The sequence below is a fragment of the Podarcis bocagei genome (genome assembly GCF_964188305.1).
Source record: "Podarcis bocagei genome assembly, chromosome: 7".
Lineage (NCBI taxonomy): Eukaryota > Metazoa > Chordata > Lepidosauria > Squamata > Lacertidae > Podarcis > Podarcis bocagei.
The window spans coordinates 59004168-59026775 of record NC_138132.1 but is presented as its reverse complement, the minus strand read 5'-3'; the positions used below and the strand labels follow the sequence as shown (position 1 = coordinate 59026775).

General features: G+C 42.8%; 1 protein-coding gene across 3 annotated transcripts in view; it reads left to right on the top strand.

Moving 5' to 3' along the window:
• The window catches only part of NKD1 (NKD inhibitor of WNT signaling pathway 1), a 131770-nt gene extending 111365 nt beyond the window's left edge, over positions 1-20405 (top strand). For all 3 annotated transcript variants that reach the window (XM_081201229.1, XM_081201227.1, XM_081201228.1), the window contains 4 exons: positions 5877-6024; positions 6557-6641; positions 10943-11073; positions 11695-20405. In XM_081201229.1, the coding sequence (XP_081057355.1) occupies positions 5877-6024; positions 6557-6641; positions 10943-11073; positions 11695-12269 (939 nt within the window). In that variant the 3' untranslated portion in view covers positions 12270-20405. The remainder of the gene's footprint in view (positions 1-5876; positions 6025-6556; positions 6642-10942; positions 11074-11694) is intronic.
• The last annotated feature ends 2203 nt before the right edge of the window (positions 20406-22608 follow it).

Below are 22608 nucleotides of genomic sequence, written 5' to 3'. Positions count from 1 at the left end.
AATTATTTCCAGGGAGATTAACGACGTCAGTCAACCATATTTATAGGTATGGAGCAGAGGTCCAGGCTGCCATCTCTGTCAAATCTCAGGCTGCCCACCATCAGATTTAATTGCAAAGCAGCAAAATATAGCTGGTGCCTTTCCATAAATCAGATGAAGACAGCGTAGGGTGTCTTGGGGCATGCAAGCCTCTCAGGAAACTTATGCACAGATCAGGGCCGTGGAACCCTTTTCATCCCCATCTGGGCAACTTTCCAGGAGCCACCTACTAGTTTTGGGTAAGGCCAAAAGTGGGCAAAGCAATGAAAGTAGATTTTGCTTTTGTATATTAGACTAGTTTCTGTGCACACACACCTCTGTCCTTCATTTCCCACCCCTGGCACAGACTGTAGAACTCTGCTTCTCCTTGGATTTTGGTGTTCCAAATTACAAAATGTGACGGTGGAAATCTTCTTTTTTCCAGAATTTTGCATTAGAGCGTCAGGCATGCTCACATTGCCACAGCTCTTAATTCCGTCATGCCTTCTCCCCACTTTGCTTTAGCAGTATGTACCTGTGCATCAGCCTGATACATAAGCCGACAAAATTTGATTGGCATCCGTCTGTCTCAGGAGACCATGGAAGAGTGTGCCTTCGGGGGTGAAGTCAAACCACTGGAGTGTTGCAGCGCCTGCTTTGGCTGTAGAGACTGATTTGGGAAAGTCGTGTTTTGTTCCAGCTGGGGCAGATGAAGGCATCCGGTTGTGCGGCTGCGGGTGTAACATGGCGTTTCTTCTTTCTGTGCTCCTCCCAGCGGTCAACAACATTTACTAGCCTGTAATGATGATGATAAAATATAATGTAGCCTGTGTTTCCATGCTGACCATGGAACAAAGGTTTCTAACCTCTTGGCAGCCTAGTAAAAACAAGCAGAAAGAGACTTCTGCCAAGCAAACTGGAGAAGGAGGGGACAGATTGGTTCATGGGCATAGCAGCTACACCTGGTGGGTGTGGTAGCTGCCCACGGTGAAATGGGGCTAGCCCAATTGGCCTAGCACTCCGCCACTCCCATGTGTTCTTTTAATGAGTTGAGTTGTGACCCTCTCTACTGTTAGGCATTCTGGACTGTTGATTGCCACTTTTTCTTTAGAGCCTTAGGGAGGGAAAGGCTCTTTGTGTATCCAAATCAGTAACTGGAACATAAGACAGAGTACAAGTTATGCATGGGGCAAAATGTCATCTGTACTCTCAAATGACCAAAAAATCCTAAAGGAAAAGAGTGTAAGCTCCCCCCCCCCCGCTTTTAACTCAAGCACTTGCTTTTGTAATAACAAATTCTCCATGAAAAGTACTCAAATCTCCATCTTAGAAGGAAACTCTTTAGAGATCGGCAGTCCTCTGTTTAAGATCCTTCTAAACGTAATGCTACTTTGATGGTTTTCTTGAGATACCTCTTTTGTGGTGTTTTGGGTCTCCCGCCCCCCCCTTCATTTTTTCTTTTTTCACTTCCAAGTTCAGATCTTCAACAGGCTTCTTTTGAAATGATTGTGGCGTGTACTCAGGAGCATAATTAATGTGATGGCAAATTATAAAATTAGCATCCAGCCGCTGTACTTGAAACAGTGTCATTAATGTCCAGGGTGAGAAGACTGAGAAGAAGGAAAAAATGCCATTTATGGTCTTTTTGGCGTGAGAGGGAGATAACTTTCCACACTGTAATGTGGATATAACTGCAAAACTTGGCTAATATTACTTCACATCATTCCTTGTGCCATGCAGAAATGAACTCGTTATATATCACGAGAGGCTTTTAGGGAGCTTGACAGCTGCCTTGTAATTAGCTTCATATGGTTGTTAATAATTGGACTTCAGACTTGGAATAGAGCATACAGAGTTTGCCAGCCTTGAGGCTTCAACTTACCAGGTCTCTCTCTCTCTCTCTCTCTTTCTCTCTCTTTCTTTCTCCCTCTTTCTCCCTCTCTCTCCCTCTCCCCTTCCATCTTTTCCTATCTCACATCCCCTCACTGCTTTCTTCCTGATCTACCTTAGGCCTGATTCCAACATTTGCCAAAGGTGGGGTTGTTATTGATTTGAGCCTAACGTTTTTACGCTATCTACCATTCCACACTAGGTCTCTTAGACCAGATTCTGTTAGGGATGGAAGAGCCTGTCAATCTTGGTTTCTCTCATTTTTGTGTGTGAGAGCCAATGTGTGGTGGTTGGAGTATCAGACTAGGACCCGGGAGACCAGGGTTCACCGTGTGACTTTTGGGGCATTACCTGCCTCTCAGCGTAACCAAGCTCACAGAGTTGTGGGGATTAAATGAGAGGGAGAACCATGTGCACCAACTTGAGCTCCTTGGAGAAAAGGGCGGGATATACATGCAATGAATACAATACAATAAACAAACAAACAAACACGTTTCTCCTTTTTTCAGTTTTATTTTATTTATCTTTTATTGAAGAAGATCCACACAAAACTTCATACACATTTGTGCATTTCTCCTAATATGTACATGATTTCTCTTAAAATAATGCATTTCAGGGTACTATTTCTATGGATTTTAAAAGTTATTTGCTGGAGGTACTACTACACTGCCACAGAACGATTGCCTAAGACTGCAATCCTATATGCACTTACTTGGGAGTGTGTCCCATTGAAGTCAATAGGACATGCTTCTGAGTACATAGAATTTGTAAGAAAAATACATTTACTCTCAGCCCAATCTTAAAACTGTTTAATAATCATCATAATTTTATTATTTATACCCTGCCCATCTGGCTAGGTTTCCCCAGCCACTCTAGGCTGCTTCCAGCAGAATATAAAAGCATAATAAAACGACAAACGTTAAAAACGTTAAAAACGACAAACGTTAAAAATCTGCCTACAGATGTCTTCTAAAAGTTGTGTAGTTCTTAATCTCCTTGACATCTGATGGGAGGACATTCCATTACTTGGAAGTAAGCCTCACTGAGTTCATTAGGACTTCCATCCAGGTAAATAAGGATAAGATTGTAGACCTAATGGTCTTGAGTAGCTTTTTTGGCTAAGCAAGGTTGGCAGGATTTCTAAGCTACATCTGACCTTGGTGTGAAAATTACATGAGTGTAACGTAATTATTATATGTGTTGCAAGATTAGGGAAATCCTTGTAAACATTGTGCAGTTAGGTCAGAGAGCGGTTTACTCCATAAAATATAATGAGGTGAAAAATGCACAGCAGTTAATGCGTTCTCACCTTGAAACTAGGCTGAAGCATTTGTGAATCTAATTATGGTCAGAGAACTGCACACAGCATCTTTACAATGGGCCACTCCTAACAAATGTACCTCCTTATACATTACGGGGGGTGGGGGTGGAACAGCAGATCATAGTCTACCCCATCTACCACCAGTGTGAGTATTTAATGTGTTTCTACAGGACTTACGTGTTGAAAGAAAACACCTCACATGCATAAACCCAAATTTTGCGACCGAGACATCAACTTTAGGTGGAATCCTGGTTTTGTGGTTCAGCATGTTGGTTTTTAATATGATTATGGTGAAGACATTGGATGGGTTTGGAAAAGGATTGGACAAGTTCATGGAGGATAGGGCTATCTATCAGTGGCCACCAGGCATGATGGATATACTGTGCCACCACAGTTGAAGGCAGGGATGCTTCTGAATAACAGTGGCTGGAAATGGGAAGGGAGGGGACTCTTGTACTGGGGTCCTGCTTGCAGGCTTCCCACAGGCATCTGGGTGGCCCCTGTGAGAACAGAATGCTGGACTAAGTGGGCCACTGGCCTGATCCAGCAGGCACTTCTTATGTTCTTAACAGGGCAGTAGTGTGATGCTATTCCACCCCACCACCCATGGCTATATAATAATTTGGCCAGTGAAAGCCAAATTCACGCATTCAGTCTTTGTCAAGGATGGGGAACCTGTGGCCCTTCAGTTGCTGGGCTCCAATGCCTATCAGCTCCAGTCAGCATGGCTGATGGTCAGGAATGATGGGTTTGTAGTCCAACAACACCCGAAGGGCCATAAGCCACCCATCCTTGATGTAGATCTTCAGCCTAGTGAGGAGTTTTTCTCCCTTTTCAGTGGTCTTTCAGTTTACTAATGGGTTGCTCAGGGATGTGGAACCAGTTATCCAGTTGTTGGACTCTCGGTTCCCATCAGTCCCAGCCAGCAGGGCCAGTGGTTTGGAAACAAGTCAGACTGTTGGTCCATGTAGTCTAGTATTGCCCACACTGACTTGGAGTGGGGTTGCAGGCAGGGGGAATTGCCTGCCCTACCAGGAGCTACTTAAGATTGAACCTGAGACCTTCTGCATGCAAGGCAGTTGCTGTACTACTGAGGTATCCCCATTCTACAGAGAACTTCAACTTTGTAGCAGATTACATGATGAGTGTATGTGTGTCTTGGAGGTACAGAAGATTAGGCAAGAACTCAATGACACAATCAGAATGCAGGACAACTGTTGATTGAGTTGGACCTTCCGGCAGTGGAGACTACCTATAGCTGAAGAGCAGCAAAGTAATTTGCAACCATCCAAACCTTCTCAGCTTAGTCATGTGTGAAGTGCTGAACTTTTTGACCTGATGTGTTAGAAAACAGATTGGGGTTTCAAAGAGAGGTGTGTTGCCCGTGTGTTCTCAACAAAATTCCTTGTAAGCGGTGTAGTGGGTTTGCCTCTTATCTGTGGAGCCTTGTTTCTAGAGGTGCTGGGTTTGTTAATGGAGTTTCTGATAGGTGAGAATGCTCAGATGGCCATCTGTCTCCTACCAAACAGCTAGCTGGCATTTTCACTATGTTGTCAAAAGGATGGCTCTAAGCTGTCAGAAGATTTTGAATGATATTGCTTGCTTGTGTGTATGTACCTGCTTGTGACCAGAGACATAACTCACCCAGTGAGTTCAGAGCTGAGACTGAAGGAAGAGTTCTGTGGGATAGATGGACACTGGCATACTATATATTAAGTTAGAATCAGCGTATATATGGAGTCATTCTGTTAACTTCAGTTATAACTCACAGTAGAGATTGAACCTTTTTGGCTTTTAATTAACCTGCCTTTCTGGGCTCGAAGGCTCAAGGTCTTATCTCCTTTAAAGCCATTTGCTCCGGTGGTTCAATGCCTTCTGGCATGTCATGCAAAAAAAAAGTACCTAAAACTACTACAGGCAAAGCACTGGACAGCTATAATTTTACTATTCTTTCCTAAAGCTTGTCAGATTCTCTTGGGAAAATAAACAAACACATTTTGGGGAGCTCATTCAGATGTAACATTTAGTACTCAGGAATTCCCTTCTATAACAATACCTCCAATAAAAGGTGGTTGCAATGGATTGATACAGGCACCTCATCAAGGGATGAATCTCTGAGTGGCAGCTAGATCTTTCTTGAATGTCGTTGGCAGGATCTGGTGAGATGGGGCCTTCTCTGGTGAGAAGGCCCCATCTGATTGACTGCGCCCTTGTAGTTACAGACTTCCAAGCATTACAGGCTTAACAGCATTAGGTAGTTGGGCAAAAGTTTAGAGGATATCTTGTTGTAACATACCTTTTCCATTTCTCTGAGCTCATGTGATTATTTATTTACTTCCTGCATCTGGATGTTGCCTTCTTGCCAGCACACTTTTATGTACATGATGGTTTTAAAATATTTGCTTGGGGTTTAACAGACATGACAACAAACTAAGAAGGGAAGGGGAGTGATTGAAAAATATGGAAGTTCAATAACTGTAACCACTGCATTGATTGAGCTGCTGTGATGTCACAGAATGTAAACGCATTGTTGTGGAATTGTCAATAGTAACAAGTGATTTTCTTTGAGCGGGGAAAAAGCACCTCATTCTTTATTTCTGTTCTTAACGCATTTGTCTCCCTCTGCTTGTTTCATCTTTGATTCCAGGACATCACCAGCTTGCTTCATACCATCTATGAAGTAGTTGATGCTTCAGTAAACCACTCTCCCAGCTCCAGTAAAACCTTGCGGGTGAAGCTCACCGTAGCTCCAGATGGGAGTCAGAAGAAGAAAAGTATCCTACTGAACCATGCTGGTAAGAGTTTGATTCTGAATTTCTGATGGCGGATTTGTCGACTCATTATGCAGAAGCATATAAAACTGACTTACCAGGTTGGTTGTCTGTCCATCTAAACCAGTTTTGCCATCTCTGATGGGCAGTTTTTCATATCACCTACTGCCTGAACCTTTTAACTGGAGAATCTTTTTGGGATCGTGATCCCCAATCTCCTTTAAATCACTTTTGTCCTTTTACCCCCAAACATTTCTTCCCCTCCACATAACACAAAACTAAAGAATGCTTCTGTGGATGCTGGATCTTCCACTCCCTCCAGGTGTGGTCATGGAGGAGATGATGTTCCCCTGCTCAGTTCATTTAAATGGTAGATGGCCCCCACTTGTTAAGCCGTGTAAGAATGTCAATAATAAGAGGGAAATGGCAAGATATAGCACTCTTGGTGAGGGAAGATGTTTGTTGTATGTTCATTCTGAAAACAATGGGGGAAATGGTTAAAATTATAACAATAGGAAAATGAACATGGTTTTGTGTGTGTGTGTCGTGGGGGCAGATCTTCAGAGCTCGAGGCACCGAACGGAAAGCAAGGCCAATGAAGAGCTGAGGAGTTGTGAGAAGAAGCAGAGGGGCTCCCTCAGGTGAGCTGGAGCAATTCTTCATTTGTCTCATGATTAGGGATCTTTAAGGTCAGCCCTGAGAGGCTTAGGATTTAAAATTTGTTTTTTAGGCAAGCCTACTCATGCCTGTCATTTTATTATGCATATTTTATTTTTAAAGTTCTACTGGTTTTTTTCTAAATGCTATGTCTCCTTGTTGTTTTGATCTTCATATGCATGTTTTATTTTATTTACTTCTTTTTGAAACCATTTAAAAGTTTTTGTTCATTAAGCCGTATATAATTCTTTGCTAAAGAAAATTCTTTGCTAAAGAAGTTGGGCTTACATCAAATGCTGCTGTGTCAGCTTGCTCCTATGTTGCCATAATGATGCATCGAATCTTGGGGCAACATGGGTGGAGCCTATCAAACGCGGCCTTGCCACCTGATTCGTTCATCGCCCAGCCAGGAGATAATCTGGTGAGAAGGCCCCATCTGATTGACTGCGCCCTTGTAGTTACAGACTTCCAAGCATTACAGGCTTAACAGCATGCTCCATTTCAGTAATGAGGTGTCCAGCTTTCTCCAGACCTTGCTTCAGAAGCTGCCTTGCCAGCTGCTGCCAAATCCTCACTTCACTCATGAAAAGCTTATTGATAAGGAAATACCTATGTTTCAACCACTCTTTAAAGCCACCGTCAATCTTTCTTTGCTTGCGCTGCTCTCTTGTAGGTATTCCCCATCTTAAGATATTTGCCAGCTACAAGTAAACACATGTAACTTACCTGCATGCTACATACAGGACTCATAATTGTATGCATCGGGGCAGTTTCAACTGGGAAAACTGTCTGGAGGAAAGGGTTAACCTTCCCACCCCCACTGCTAAGGTCCCGATCCAAACCAGAGCCCTCTCACCTCCTGGCAACTGCATTTCACAATAAAGGGGGTATCCATAGTTGATCTTTTGCAGCAAAACTGACAAAGACCCCTTTGGAACCTGAAAGGCTAACAGATTTATAGCAGCATGAGTTTCTGCTGTCAGGCAACAACAATGTACAGTATGAAGATCGGAAGCAGGATTTCTTGTGAACCATTTAAGGAAAATGATGACCTGTGCTTTAAAAAGAATTTTGAGAAATGCCCTTCAGAGAATAATAAAAAAGTGAGTGAGTGAGTGAGTGAGTTATTTTTCTGGTGTGACTCAGGGTGCATCAGTTTCCAGCAAAGCAGAGAGACAGTGGTCTCTTTCATGCACAGCTGCAGGTATACTTGCAGCCTTGAAAAGATTAGATAAAACAGGATTTATTTGAAGTTGTATCTCCCTGAAGGAATGCACAATATTGTTTTGGATGCCAGTCTGGGAAGAGACCTTGTTTCCCTGAAAAACATCTTGTCATGTTGTTGGCAAAGATTAGCAAAGAGAAGCATTTGGCTAAGATTTGCCCCAATATCATGCCTTTTCATCAGTTTTATTCATGTATTTTTGATGTCTATCCCACCTTATCCTCGGGGCACTGTGCAGGTAGCAACACATTTAAAATGCAGCACAGTGAAAGTGCCGAGTTGAATGCCCGCTTGCCATCTAAAAGACCATTGTAGAACAGATTAAAACAATCCTACATCTTCTTTGCCTGCTTCTTTGTTTTTTTTACATGCACTATTATAGAACAACAACAGCGTCTGCAGATATTCTCAGAAATGGGCTTTGGTGACTTTGCACAGTTATGGGCAACTGTTGAGACCCTCTCTCTATTTCTGCTACGGCTCTTTGAACCAGGGTGCTGTAGTGCTTAGAGTGTGTCGCACTAGTACCTGGGAGACCAGGGTTCTAGTTTGGGTGACCTTGGGCCAGTAACTGCTTCTCAGCCTAACTTACCACCCAGGGTTGTTGTGGGGATTAAATGAGGAGAGGGAGAACCATGTTTACTGCCTTGAGTAACTTGGAGAAAAAGGTGGGCTATAAATGCAATAATTGGAATGTGACTGGTATTAGGAGCCAATGGTGTGTCATGAATAGGGATCTAAAGCTTGCCCCAGGCTTGAAGGGGAGCCCTTGACATATTATCCTCTGTGGGCCCATTCCTGCACCCCACACCCACTCTATGGGCTTATCTGGTAGCAGCATTGATCTTTCAATTGCTGCTGGGTAGCCACCATTTTATATCTCCCACAGTGGCCCCCAAGATGGCGTTGCTCCACAGCAATGTAGGAAGTTTAACATGGTGCCTTGTATCCGCTTATTAAGGGTGGACCTCCCTCACCATTGGACCCTGCCAGGCCTCTGATTCCCCAGCAGTTGCCTGAAGATGCCAGTTGCTAATGTTGGCCCTGAATCATAGCATAGTCCAACCTTGGACGAAAATAATCAAGACAACAGTCAGATAGCATTTTTACAGAAACTTGGCATGATGCTCCTAGCCAGGAATTGGGAGATCTCTTGATCAGGATTGGCCCACTATGTTTCCTGCCAGAGTGGATCAGCAAATAATGCCCCCTGTACAAGTCAAAGAGCATAGTACTCAAGGTAGCCAGGTTCTTATTCTTACACCTGAAAACATCCTACAAATGCCTCTTCCACGTCCTGGCTGTAAAAATACAGTGGAACCTCGGGTTGCGGATGTAATCTGTGATGGAGGCACGTCCGTAACCTGCAGTGTTGTGTTGGCACACGCACGTGACGTGATTTGGCGCTTCTGTGCATGTGTGAGCGGCGAAACCCGGAAGTAACCCTGAACACGTAACCTGGAGCATTTGTAACCCGAGGTACCGCTGTACAGTAATAAATTCAGTGGCTACCAATTTGCTATTGAGAGGGGTATGTGCAAAGAAAGTCATCTCTGTTGCATTTTGTTGTTGTTTAGTCCGTTAGTCATGTCAGACTCTTTGTGACCCCATGGACCAGAGCACGCCAGGCACTCCTGTCTTCCACTGCCTCCCGCAGCTTGGTCAAACTCACGTTAGTAGCTTCAAGAACACTGTCCAACCATCTTGTCCTCTGTTTGATCTTCTTGCAGTCCATGGGACTCTCAAGAGTCACCTCCAGCACCATAATTCAAAAGCATCAATTCTTCAGCAACCAGCCTTCTTTATGGTCCAACTCTCACTTCCATACATCAGTACTGGGAAAACCATAGATTTAACTATATGGACCTTTGTTGGCAAGGTGATGTCTCTGCTTTTTAAGATGCTGTCTAGGTTTGTCATCACTTTTCTCCCAGGAAGCAGGCGTCTTTTAATTTCGTGGCTGCTGTCACCATCTGCAGTGATCATGGAGCCCAAGAAAGTAAAACCTCTCACTGCCTCCATTTCTTCTGCTTCTATTTGCCAGGAGGTGATGGGACCAATGGCCATGATCTTAGTTTTTTTGATGTTGAGCTTCAGACCATATTTTGCACTCTCCTCTTTCACCCTCATTAAGAGGTTCTTTTAATTCCTCCTCACTTTCTGCCATCAAAGTTGTGTCATCTGCATATCTGAGGTTGTTCTGTTGCATTTTAGCAGTTACACAAATCTCCTTGAAAGGGTCAGGTTTGTGTCTTTTTTTTAAAAAAAAGACTTGTCTGTTTTTGTTCTTTTAAATAAATTGTTTACATATGTAGACGTCGTTCTGTTGGGACTTGGTGCATTTTATTGTGCCACATTCTTGGCCTCATCGTTGTTAAAGCTAAGATTCTTCCCATTTTTCCTTTCCTTGTTTGGCTCATAAATGACTGGTATTTCAGAAATTCATTCTCAGGAAATAACTCTGCTATATATGAAATGGTACTGCTTGAACAGGAAAGAGAAATGGACTTATTCAGCCAACAGTTGATCCGGCTTTATTAAAACTATTTCCCCCTCCAATCAGGAGTGTGTTCTTTATCTCCTGGAGTTTTTACCTGCAGTCTCCCCTTTGCCAAATACATTAGGATGGCGAGGGGTACCCCATGGCCAACTATTATTATTTTAAGTATTTATATCCTGCCTTTTTCCCAAGCTGGGATTGAAGGGATCTTACAACATTTTAAAACACCATTGTAAAATACAAAGTAATAAAAGCAAACTCGTTAAAAATAGTAAAATACTTAAAATTGTTTTGAAGCATTGGTCTGCCTAGCTCTGTCTGCCCACCCTCCGAGGTCTGTTCCCAGCTTCCTGTGGGTGCTGGGGCCCCAGCAACATTACATGTGTGCTACTATTGAATATGGCATTGCAAGGAATTCCAGCAAGGGTGAATTTTGTAGGAGCATTGCTCTCAGAAGCACTGACTGTCTGTAACTTCAAAACAAAGCTTATCATTTCAGTGTGTGCTCACTGATCTGGATATAATAATATGTGCATTGCAATTTCCCTTCCTTCTCACAGGTACCACCATGGTGAAGCCAAAACTGAACAGAATGGATGCTATCGTCATTGTGTCGATGAAAACATTGAAAGGAGAAACCACTATTTGGATCTTGCAGGAATAGAAAACTATACGTCAAAATTTGGGCCAGGTATATTATGCATTTTCTATAATTTAGCTGCTCTCTAGAGAAGCTATTGTAATGATCTATATGTTTAATCTCTCTCTCTCTCTCTCTCTCTCTCTCTCACACACACACACACACACACACACTCTTAATATTTATTTATTATTGGATTTTTCCTTCTTTTTTTAGCTGTTTGTGTTTTAGCTGTAAGCCACCGTGAGTCCCTGTCAGGGAAAAAGTGGGATATAAATGCAATAATAATAAGAATAATAATTTAGATCTCATCTATTCCGACCGTCCTTTTTATTGTTGTTAAAATTGGATCTTTAGACTTGTAGGTGCTCAAGTAACTGGAACCCAGTGAGAACTTGAGAACTAAACTAAAATTTCCAACTCTATTAACCAAGTGTAAAAATGATCATGAATACAGCTGCTAGGGAGCTGCTTTTAAACAAACAAACAAACAAACAAACATACATTATTATTATTATTATTATTATTATTATTATTATTATTATTATTATTATTAAGCTCATCCTCTGTTTGGTACATTGGTTTATTTTACTTCAGCTGCTTCCTGCTTTTGTTGTCATATCAGTACTTAGAGCCTTAAAATGACCAAGTGCTCTACTTCTTGTTTCTCAGGATCACCACCAGCGGCTCAGAAACACGACCCTCCCATCCGAGTCGCAAACCAAACAAGGTCCCGTTCCCATGAGCCAGAAATCTTCCACGCCCACCAGCGCAGATCACCAGCAGCGGACCCCGGCCACGTCAGTTTGATGGAAGCCTCCTATGCAAAGCTTGCAGAGATACAGCAGAGGCTGCGGAGCCAAGATGCGAGCAGGCATTTTGCCAAGTCTCCCAAAGCTCAGGGCAGAAATGCCTCTTCCGCCAACGCGGGGAGGGCCGTAAGGAGTAAGCCTGCCCAAGGGGCCTCCGTGCCGATGGCTTCCCCCACCACACGGCTGGGCCCAAGCCTTCCTTATCTCCCCATGCAGCCTCAGCCGGCTTACAAGAAACACAAGCAGAGGGCCAAAGAGACTCACCAAGTCTGCAAAACCTTCCAGCCCCCCGGGACGGTTTTCGAAAAAGAGCACGTGAGAGACCTGCCCGCTGTCATCTTGTACGAAGGCCAAGTGGGGCAGATGATTCAGAGACACGAGCACCACCACCACCACGAGCACCACCACCACTATCACCACTTCTACCAGACATGAAATGGACCCCCTGCTGCCGTCCGTTAGCGAACCATCCCGATATGAAGGAGGCCTTTTTAGCTGCCACACTCTGGAAGAAAAGTGTTCTTCTTATTAACCTTGTTGCTACTCCATTAATATTCTGCTAGCACCCATCTTAGGAGTTATATGAAAACACTAAGATTAATAACAATAATAATAATAACCTAACACTATTTATATTATGTGGGACTGTGTAGCTTACTTTATTAATTTGTGGATTTAAAGTTTGGCTTGTACAAGAACACCCGTGCACAAGAGCAAACAGCCATAGCTATCATCACGAGCAGTGCTTGAATGCAGGTTGTCAATGCACTTCTGGCAAGGATCCCTTCCTCCGCGGTAACTGGAAGAGATGCTGCAAAACAATAAGGCTATGACACCCAGCTTGTCCCATTCGTTGCCTCATTGCACACAAGCCCATCATCAGGGGAGCAATGTTCGAAGGTTCTGGACTCCGGGAATATAAACAGCTGCTACCTCTCGTATAATTCAGAACTTCTTAATGATTGTATTGTGCTATGTCGGGGTGGGGCTGGGGGGTTGTTTTTATTTGATTGCATTCATGTAGCCTGTATATGTTTTACTCCTCACCTCCTTGCAAGCTATATCTTAATATTAATTATGTGGAAATAACTAACTATATTTGTCAACAGAGCTACGTTTTTCAACTTATTTCCCCACCCCCTTTTTTACCATTTTTTTTTTTAAACAGACACCTTTACGGTCTGCTTTATATATTGGGTACTATTTAAACATATATTTTCTCTTTCTTATCGGCTGTTGTGTGTTGGAAAGCCATCATTAAGGAGCGTGTTCCATTGCAGTCTGGATAGGGGCTCTTCAGAGGATCTGTGGGGTCCTGGCATCATTAGAGTGAAATAGGCCTCAGAGGCAAGGGGGCGTAGGTAGACTGCACCCATTTATCTCTGTTCACAGTCACCACTCTGAACAATAGCAAGAGGTTTGCACTCGTTTGTAGCATTCCTCTCTTTCTCACTGTTGCAAAGGCTGCTTCTGTAACCCTCAGTGAATTGGATTTTCCCTTCTTGGGTGTCACCCTGTGATGACATCACAAGTTGGCTTGTTGCTGGCTTCAGCCAATCTCCTGTGGGTCTTCCTTCATCAAACACACACACACACACACACACACACACACACACACACACACACACACACACACCACTCTGCATATCAGATGCCTTCTTCTAAATTTGCTTTGGGCGCCATCTCGACAACAAAGGCATATAAGACAGCAATATTGTTACTCAGCTGGGGCATTGCTAACCTTCACTTTTCAGTTTATAGTTTTCCTACAGCCCCCCCCCCCGTGTGTGCGTGTGTGTATGCATTTAATTTTGCAGGTTGCGGATTTCTTCTTCTTTTGCTTGGTTCTCCTGCTCCTTCATTTCCCACATTGTTCTTTTAGAGAGAGTGAGTTGTGGACAGAATATTGCTTTTCTCACCTTTTAAACGTTGGCAAATATATATAAATATAAATATATATAAATATGAATATATATGAATATACACACTCTCAGGTACATTTTTTGTGTTTTATACAAATCTGTGGGTTGTTTTTTTTTTTGGGAAAAAAATATTAACATTTTAATCTTAAAGCAGCGACTCTTTGGACATGCTCTTTGAACATACAAGTATATGTGTTCCTTCACCCCATCCCAATCTCCCAGCTGCTTCTTGATTTTTAGTTCTGCAGCATCTACTACTTCTGCCTATTTCTTTAAAAACAAACAAAAATCATCTGTCTTCTAGTCTCCCCCTCCACATTCCTATCATATGACCTCCACCCCATAAAGCAGGTTAAGTCATGATGTAAAAGGTCATGACTGTCTGTCAAAGGAGCAAGCATGGCCAACGAGTTGTTAAGCTTGATTCCCTGCCCCCCCCCCCTCGGGACCAGCAGCTAGAGAACACTGGGCCAAATTGGTTAGACCATGGTGCTGAGAATGCAAATGTTGCAAGTTCGATCCCTGTATGGGACAGCTGCATATATTCTTGCATTGCAGGGGGTTGGAATAGATTGTCCTCAGGGTATCTTCCAACTCTACAATTATATGATTCTATAAAATCCTAAGAACAGAAGAGCCTGCTGGATCAGACTAGTGCTCTGTCTAGTCCAGCAACTTGGTCTCACGGTGGCCACCTAGATTGCTGTGGGAAGCCAGCCAGCAAGCAAGATCAGAGCCCAATAGCACTCTGAGGCATACCACCTCTGACAGTGAAGGCAGAAAATATACATTGTGGCTAGTAGCCATGGAGAACCTTATCCTCCATGAATTTTTCTGATCCTCTTTGAAAGCCATCAAAGTTGGCTGCCATCACTAAAAACTGTGTCCTGAATCTTCCAACATTTAGCTTCATTTGATAAAAATCCAGCTACCCAAGGAGCTCTGGTTTCCTCACTCAGAGGCAAGAAGGCTACGTGTAGAGGGGGGCATTATGAAGACAACCGGACTTGCTGTCTGTCTGGTGGCCCTTGGCTCACCACCCTCTACCCCTTCTCATTAACCCACTAGCATTCTTGAGCCTTCATCTCTCTTCTTCTACAGCAGCCTTCCCCAACCTAGTTCTTGCCTACTGTTATTGAACTACAGCTCCCATCACACCTGACCATTAGCCATGCTGGCTGGGGCTGATGAGAGTTATAGTCCAGAATATTTGGAGGAGGCTGCAGTACAGGAACTATGATCAGACCAGAGTTTCCCATCTGGCTCCGCCAGCAGACAGCTCTCTCGTCTTTTCTGCATAGCACCCATTGCCCCCCACACAAATGAAGAGCTCCTTCCTGTAAGCAGCAACAGTAAACCCTCCTTGCCTCTCATGTGGGAACCAAAGCACACAGTGGTGCATTTCAAAAGGAGAGACTCTGCCAAGACTTCTGTTGCTGTTCCCATTGCAGTTAAGGAAGAAAGTTAAAGAGCTCCTTTGCCTGTGGCCTTGACCCTCACTGGAGTAGGTAAGGAGGTGAAGGCAATGCTGCTGGCCCTTCAGCACTTGGCCATCCCATTAAAAATAAGTTGTCAAGCAGAGCAGCAAAGGGAGGAGACCGTTTTAGGCTTCCTGCTCTAATCAGGTGGCAATTTGGTGTTTACAAGAGAGCGAAGGATTTTGAAGAAGGGGGTGCACAGTTTGGTGTGTGCCTTTTGCAGGAGCTACCAAAAGGAAGATCTTGGGGAGGGGTTCTAGGGCCGCACGTCCCCTCTGGCCACAGTCCTTGGCCCCTTTACCAGTCAACAAGCTAGTAAGCCAGGACCCCTTTGTTGCATTTGCAAGTTAAAAGGAAGTCTCTGACCACACACACACACAAACAAACAAAACTCTGGATTTTTTTTTAAGCATTTACTTTTGCTTTTATCTTCTTTCAGTATTTGTGATTGTTGTTGTTTACAATATTGTGAGATGTTCTTCCATTTTAAAAAATACTGGGGAGCCCCAGCTCAAATTTTGATCAGTTCAGAATGGGATGTTCTGTTTGAAGAAGGAAGCGTGATGTGTACAGTGACGCCAAATACATTGAAGAGTCTGACCTGGTTGTGGCTGGTGATGAGAATTAACACTTGTTCATTAGTTCTACAACTCTTGTCTCAAAAAGAAAATCTAAGCAATGTTTTGCTCTTCCTTTTAAAACAAAACCAGCCATGTTTTACATGAGTGTTATTTTCCTTCTGTCAACATTTGGTCCAGTTATGTCTGGCGATATCTTTTAAAGTGTGTTAATCTGTGTGACAGCTAGCCCATTTGGTTTATCCTTTGAATTTCTAAAGTTAAAAAAAAAAAGATTATTTATATGCTGAATTTTTTTTGTATAGAAAACTGGGGAGGGGAAAGTTGGTTAGAACAGTCTTTACTTAACCACTGAGTTGTTCTAGTCTATTTTGCTGCTTGTGTTATCAAACCCTTCCTTTCCTCCAATGTATATATAATTATGGACTACAAAAAAGAAAAAAGGCATATCACATGCCTAGTAGAAGGAATAAGCTTATTTATATGATAGTGTTAAACAAAGTCTGATGTATTCAAGTGATTTTTGTTATACTGCATGCAACCCCACGAGTGTAACACATTCCATTGGAGAAAAGATGCCATGTCTTTAGGTTCTTAAGAAAGTGGTGTTTGTCGTTTCCTTTCCTGTTTTCTGTTGTATGTTTTCCACATACAGTCAGGCAACTCCAACAATGCAGAAGAACATATCTCTCTTTGACTCAGAAAGAGGTAAAGAAATTGCATTAGCAATGGTTTTAGGGGTCTTTAAGGGGACATGGGTGGCGCTGTGGGTTAAACCACAGAGCCTAGAGCTTGCCGATCAGAAGGTTGGCGGGTCGAATCCCCGCAACAGGGTGAGCTCCCGTTGTTCGGTCCCAGCTCCTGTCCACCTAGCAGTTCGAAAGCACGTCAAAGTGCAAGTAGATAAATAGGTACCAATCTGGCGGGAAGGTAAACGGCATTTTGTGCGTTGGTCTGTTTCGCCAGAAGTGGCTTAGTCATGCTGGCCACATGGCCCGGAAGCTGTCTGTGGACAAACACCAGCTTCCTTGGCCTATAGAGCTAGATTAGCGCACAACCCCAGAGTCGTCAGCAACTGGACCTAACGGTCAGGGGTACCTTTACCTTTACCTTTAAGCAACACTCCTCCCAATACCCCCTCCCTTCGGCAATCCGTTTTGTTCAGGAGAGAGTCATGGATGTGTTGGCTACAAGATTTTGTTGGGTTAGTCCAAGCATTGGCAGTGTGTTTTGGGGTGGTCTTAATCTAACCTTTAAGATTTTTTTTTCCTGGATAAGCACCTTTTAAATCATTTTATAGGGGATTATATGTATGTTGTTAGGGGTAAAGGATAGAAATCAACTCAAGGTTGTGCAAGGAGAATGCCTCTCAAGGCTGGTTTTGTGTAGGTGCAAAATGGCAGTGGCGTGATGTGAATGGTTAAATTTGCTCTTGACCAAAAGTAGCCAACACACAGGACAGTTGCCTAGTTCTCATTGTGGTGGCAGTGAGCTTGCTTTTGAGGTGCATTGTTTTATATTGCCAGTTGGAGGTTCAAATGCCTGAAAGCTCTTCCATAAGATAAAAAAAATCCCCTTGAACCTTGGCAGGTAGCATGCTGGGGAAAAGAAGACTATGCTGGAACCATAAAGTTGCCAGAAGAGCCCTGCTGAGTCAGACCAAAGGCCAGTCTAGTCCTACATTCCATTTCCCATTGTGACACCTGCCTCCCCTAATTGCCTTTGATAAGTCCACAAGCAGGGCAGCTATGCACCATCTAGGAAAAACAACAACACATTACAAAAAGATCACAAGGTGTCCTGAACCCCTGGCCTGCAAGTCAGTATGTCAAATCCCCAGTCCAGTTTTAATCCACATGCCCAGTGTCCCACAGAGATCCTGGCGCCATCAGCATGGGTAGTTGATCAGGAACCTTAGTTCTGCCCTTTTTCACTTTGGCTGCTGATTGCAGCATCTGGGCTTGATGAGCCATGTGACCCTCACCTGTTCCAAGCCTACTCCAGCTGAGGAATCACAAATCTAAAACTAGTTAGCCTCACCTGGCCAGCTGTCGGCCCTTGCCTGCCTCAGCCTCCTGGAACACATCACCCACTGCTCCCTACACTTCAAAGCCCACCATGTTCATGGAGACAGGGGTCACTCTGGCTCTGTTGATGAGTCCTGCTGCTCTGGTTCCTGTGCACTGACCCCCATCCCTTCATCATCCTCCATTACCCTGTGAGTACTTTCTACACCAATCTTCTCCTTCCCCATTCCAGCTTGTCCCAGTCCTGGCTACACCCCTCGCCAGGATCCCCTTCCTCCTCCCTGTTGACTTGCTTGTTTATGACACGAGGGTGTAGATTTGCACAAAATGTGCATATGTCACATGTCCAAATGCAAATATCGAAAAATTCAAATAGAAATTAAATGGTAGAAAGACTGGCCAGGTGATATGTATTCTCTCTAGGGATGGAGGTAGAGATTTTTTTTGGTTCACATTTAAAGGCAAAGTGAAATGCAGACATCCTTCGAAATGCACACTCCTTTGATTTTGCTTTGCAGTTTTCCACCCACATAATGTGTACAAAAATGCACATGCTTGGATAAAGTGTGTGTATGTGTGTTAATAAGAATTACATACAAATATGCATTATATTGGGGAAAATTGTTTTGTACAATTGTGGACGTTAGGGGAAACTGCATACAATAATGTGTATGTTAGGGGAAATTCATTTTAAGTCCATGAGGACTTAAAAAAAAAATCCAAATGGACTTAAGAACTGAAAAATCAGAAACTGAAATGGGCAGATTCACCCATACCTAGTGCCTGCTCAGACTGCAATCCAAGTGTTGATGAGCAGCTCAAGGCCCCTGTACTCAGTGATTTATCTTTACCCAGGACTTTGACCAGAAAACTCTTCAAATACATGACAGTTTCAAACAGAGAACTGCTCTCTATAAAGGACACACAACCATCCTTGTAATATCCCCATTACTACAAGCGCCAAGCAAATAATATTCAGTGGCCTATTACCTGGGGGTTACATAGAGTTATTGGTGTCACCACTGTGGGCTTCCTGGTTCCATGATGGGGCCTTTTCAGTGGAATGCCCTCCTGAGTGACATGCATCTGTCTCCCTCATTGCTGACTTTCATGAGAAATCTAAAAACATTCCTTTTTACCCAGGCATTTGATAGCAGACACTGTTCCTGACCGCCCTGAGATCACTGGTTGCTAATGTTCTTTAACTATTTAGAATAATGTTTTTAATGCTTTATCACTGCTGTGTTTGCCACCGTGGGTTCCTTCAAGAGGAAGGGCAGAATATAAACCAATAAATTATTATTAATATTTTAAAACCTCAATTTACGCTGTTAGTCACCTTTCTGCTAAACTAAAACATAACAAACAAGAGCCTGCTGGGTCAGGCCATTGGCTTATCTAGTCCAGCACCCTGTTCTCACAGTGGCCTGTGGGAAACTCACGTGAAAGTGGGACCTCTACAGTGATTTCCAGCAACTGGTATTCAGAAGCATTGCTGCATCTAACAATGGAGGTAAAAACACCTACAAATTGTCACTTTTCCACTGTTGGGCAATTGCTCCACCCCCCTGACCATTTCGGGTGACTTTTCCCACAGTCAGGGGTCTCCCTGACCTGCTAATATGTTCATGTGTCTAAAGGGACTTTTTTGTATGTGAGCCTCCACCTGTGGATTGAAGTGGTACATCCCAGACCAGCAATTGTAATTAGGTAATTTTAAGACTGGATATAATGATCTGACCAGGGGAGTGGGGATGAAACTGTGTATTGCATCATTTACTTAAACCAACCCTGCTGCATTTGAGGGCCATGCAGAGTGGGGGCCCCAAATACCAATCCTCATGACACCACTGGTTCAGACACAGGTTTTACCACCCAACTGGGAACTAAGCTTTCCTTCTTTTGAATCAACTGAGTCAGGACATTGAACCTGCAAGCTTCCAATGGCACTGTAAGTTTTTCTGTCAGAAAAGATGGCAGCAAAATGGCTCCCAGGAACGAAGGAAGGGGGAGAAGGTTCACCTTTTTTTCCAATCAATGGGTGTTTTGTTCTTGATCTCTGTGGAGCTAATCTTTCAAAGAATTTAAGGTGAATACTGAAGGAAATTAAACAGGGTGTCTTATGTGGGGGTTGGCTGGTTGAGATGTTTTGTTCACTTTCCAAAATGCAAACTATATCATGCTGAGATTTTGTGAAATGCAAATGAACTTTAGTAACATGGCATCAATGTGCTTTTTTAAACAAACAAACAAACAAACAAAAACAAACTTATATCAGTTATGTAGAAACATACAGTATTTAAATACTGTCTTGCATTTGTATTAATGTGCATTAATTGTGAATAACTGAACATGTCATGTAGCACAGTTTATGTTTTGGGTTATTTTTTATTCACAGAACTCTTAAGCCTCCATAACATTTTTGTAAAAAAGGAAAAAGGAAAAAAAGTTTGCTTTTCAGTATTTTGTATAGTTAATATAGATGGTTTTGACTAAATGCTTTATTTATTTAATAGCAAAACTGTGCCAAGAGAAACCCCTGTTAATTAAAAATTTTACTAGTTCAGACGTTTTCTCCCCTTTATTTTGTTAAGTTCAGCGTCATCATTCCTCCAGTTCTCATTTCATTTTCATTCATTTGTATTCTAGACTTTTTTTATTAAAAAAAAAAGTAGAAGAATTGTTTTGGTCACATGATTGAGGACCTTCACTAATGCTGCGGCAAACTCTTCTTATATTGTGGTTGTTGCATTATTATTGGAGATTTGTTGGGAATGTAGGGGTTGCCAAAAAATCCAAAATGCATTGTGGGGTGGGGGGTGGGGGTAGAGACAAAAGGCTGTTCAGGTCTGTATAAAATTTACAAGTGCTACTATAGATATACAGGTGCAAATTTAGAAAGTTGCTTTACTTTAATTAGAAATAGACCGCATCTCACTACAGTGGGGGATACTTTGCCCACTTAGCCAGGTGCTAATAATAGGCAACATGTGCTTTCCTTTCATGGGAACCATCCATGCTATACATTTAAAGCAGTAACATAACCACTTAAACAGACTTTCCCTAAATAATCATGTGGAATGTAGTTTCTTAAAGTTGCCGAGAGTTGTTAGAGGATACTTATTCCCTTCACAGAACTAAAGTTCCCAGGGTGGTTTAACTATCAATTTTTCTTCTCAGGGAAATCTGTGAGGGGAATAGGGTTTCCTAAGCAACTTTCAGCACCCTTAGCAAGCTACACTTCCCAACTTTCTTTGTGGGGGCTTTGTGCGACTGTTCAAAGTGATAATCATAGTGTTTTGGTGCTGTTTACCTTTAAACCAGGCTTGGACTTGTCAGCCCATAAAATGGTGGGAGCAATGCAAAACCTGATTTCAGTTTTCAAAAAAGCCTGAGGCCTAGTCAAGAACACCTTGAGAAGCAACCTGCCTCTTGAGTAGATGGAATCTTGATTTGATAACAGATTTCCCCAGACGGGGACAAACTTTTGATCGACCTAAAGTTCGGCCTTTTGGCATGATGGTTAGAAATATTCTAAGACAGGCCATGTTTATCAAGAGCAACCAAGGGAGGACTTCCCCCACTCCCCAATTCCAGGCCCCTGGGCCGAACTTAACATTTTAGATCTCTGTTTTCTAAAAAGCAAGTGTTTTGGTCTCCATGAAAACACCACCTCCATTACTAATTCAGTTTCTGTATTGCTGCCCTGAGGGCACGACGAGCATTTGGCTCTGTTTTTCCTTGTTTCTTTGTCTCAGACCCTGAAGCAATAGTTTCCAAATTAGAGTGAATGTTAATTAGTTTCTTCAAATGACTGTGTGCAGTATCTACAATGCAATGGTGACTGTTGGCAAGGAAATTCTGGCCAGTGATCGAAATTGACTGTCAAGTTGGCTGGAAACACTCCTGGGTTGAAAAATAACTTGGCTGGGCTTGCTGCTGGGTTTCATTCTTTTGAGTGGTCCTGCCTTTCCCTGGATACAACCTTGACGGTTGGTAGAAATGTTGCAGAGTTGTTAGAAGGCCCTGATAAAACCCTGGAGTATTTAATGTATGGATTAGATATTATTGGTCATTCTACCACACGTTTCACCAAACACCTGCTCCCTCCCTGCCTCCTGCAAGGAGGATACAGACAACCAACCAGTGGAACGTCCCCATTTTGGGCCATCTATATGGGCTCTTGCTTCCGTCTTTTTTTTTCCTTGGGAAACCATCAGTCTAAAAACATCCAGCATGAGGGCCAATCTGCACATACAGCAGAATCCCGACTGAACTGCTCTAAACCGAGAATTACATTAAAAAAATATCTGTGAAAACACTGCATTATATTTTGATCCTTATACTGTATATATTGGTGTGCTTTTTAATTGTTGTTTTTATGATTATTTTATCTTACATATGTTAGCTGCCCTGAGATTCCTACAGAAGGAAGGGTGGGATATAAGCACAGGGATAATAATAATAATAGTAGTAGTAGTAGTAGTAGTAGTAGTAGTAGTAGTAGTAGTAATGTGGAGTAGCATTCAAAAACAGAACCCCCCAGCTGCAGCCTACCAACCGGTCCAGGGTTCTAATGCCTCATTCCGCTTATGTAAACACCAGCGGTATAGTCTATTCCTCAGATCTTTTCTGTAATCTTCTGTGCCTTCAAAACCTGCTTTTAAACAAAAGAGTGCAATTATATTTTGAAATCTAAAATCTGGGTTCAAAGAAGCTTCCAGCAATAAAACAAAAAAAAGTACAATAAAAACCATAAAAAGTTAAAA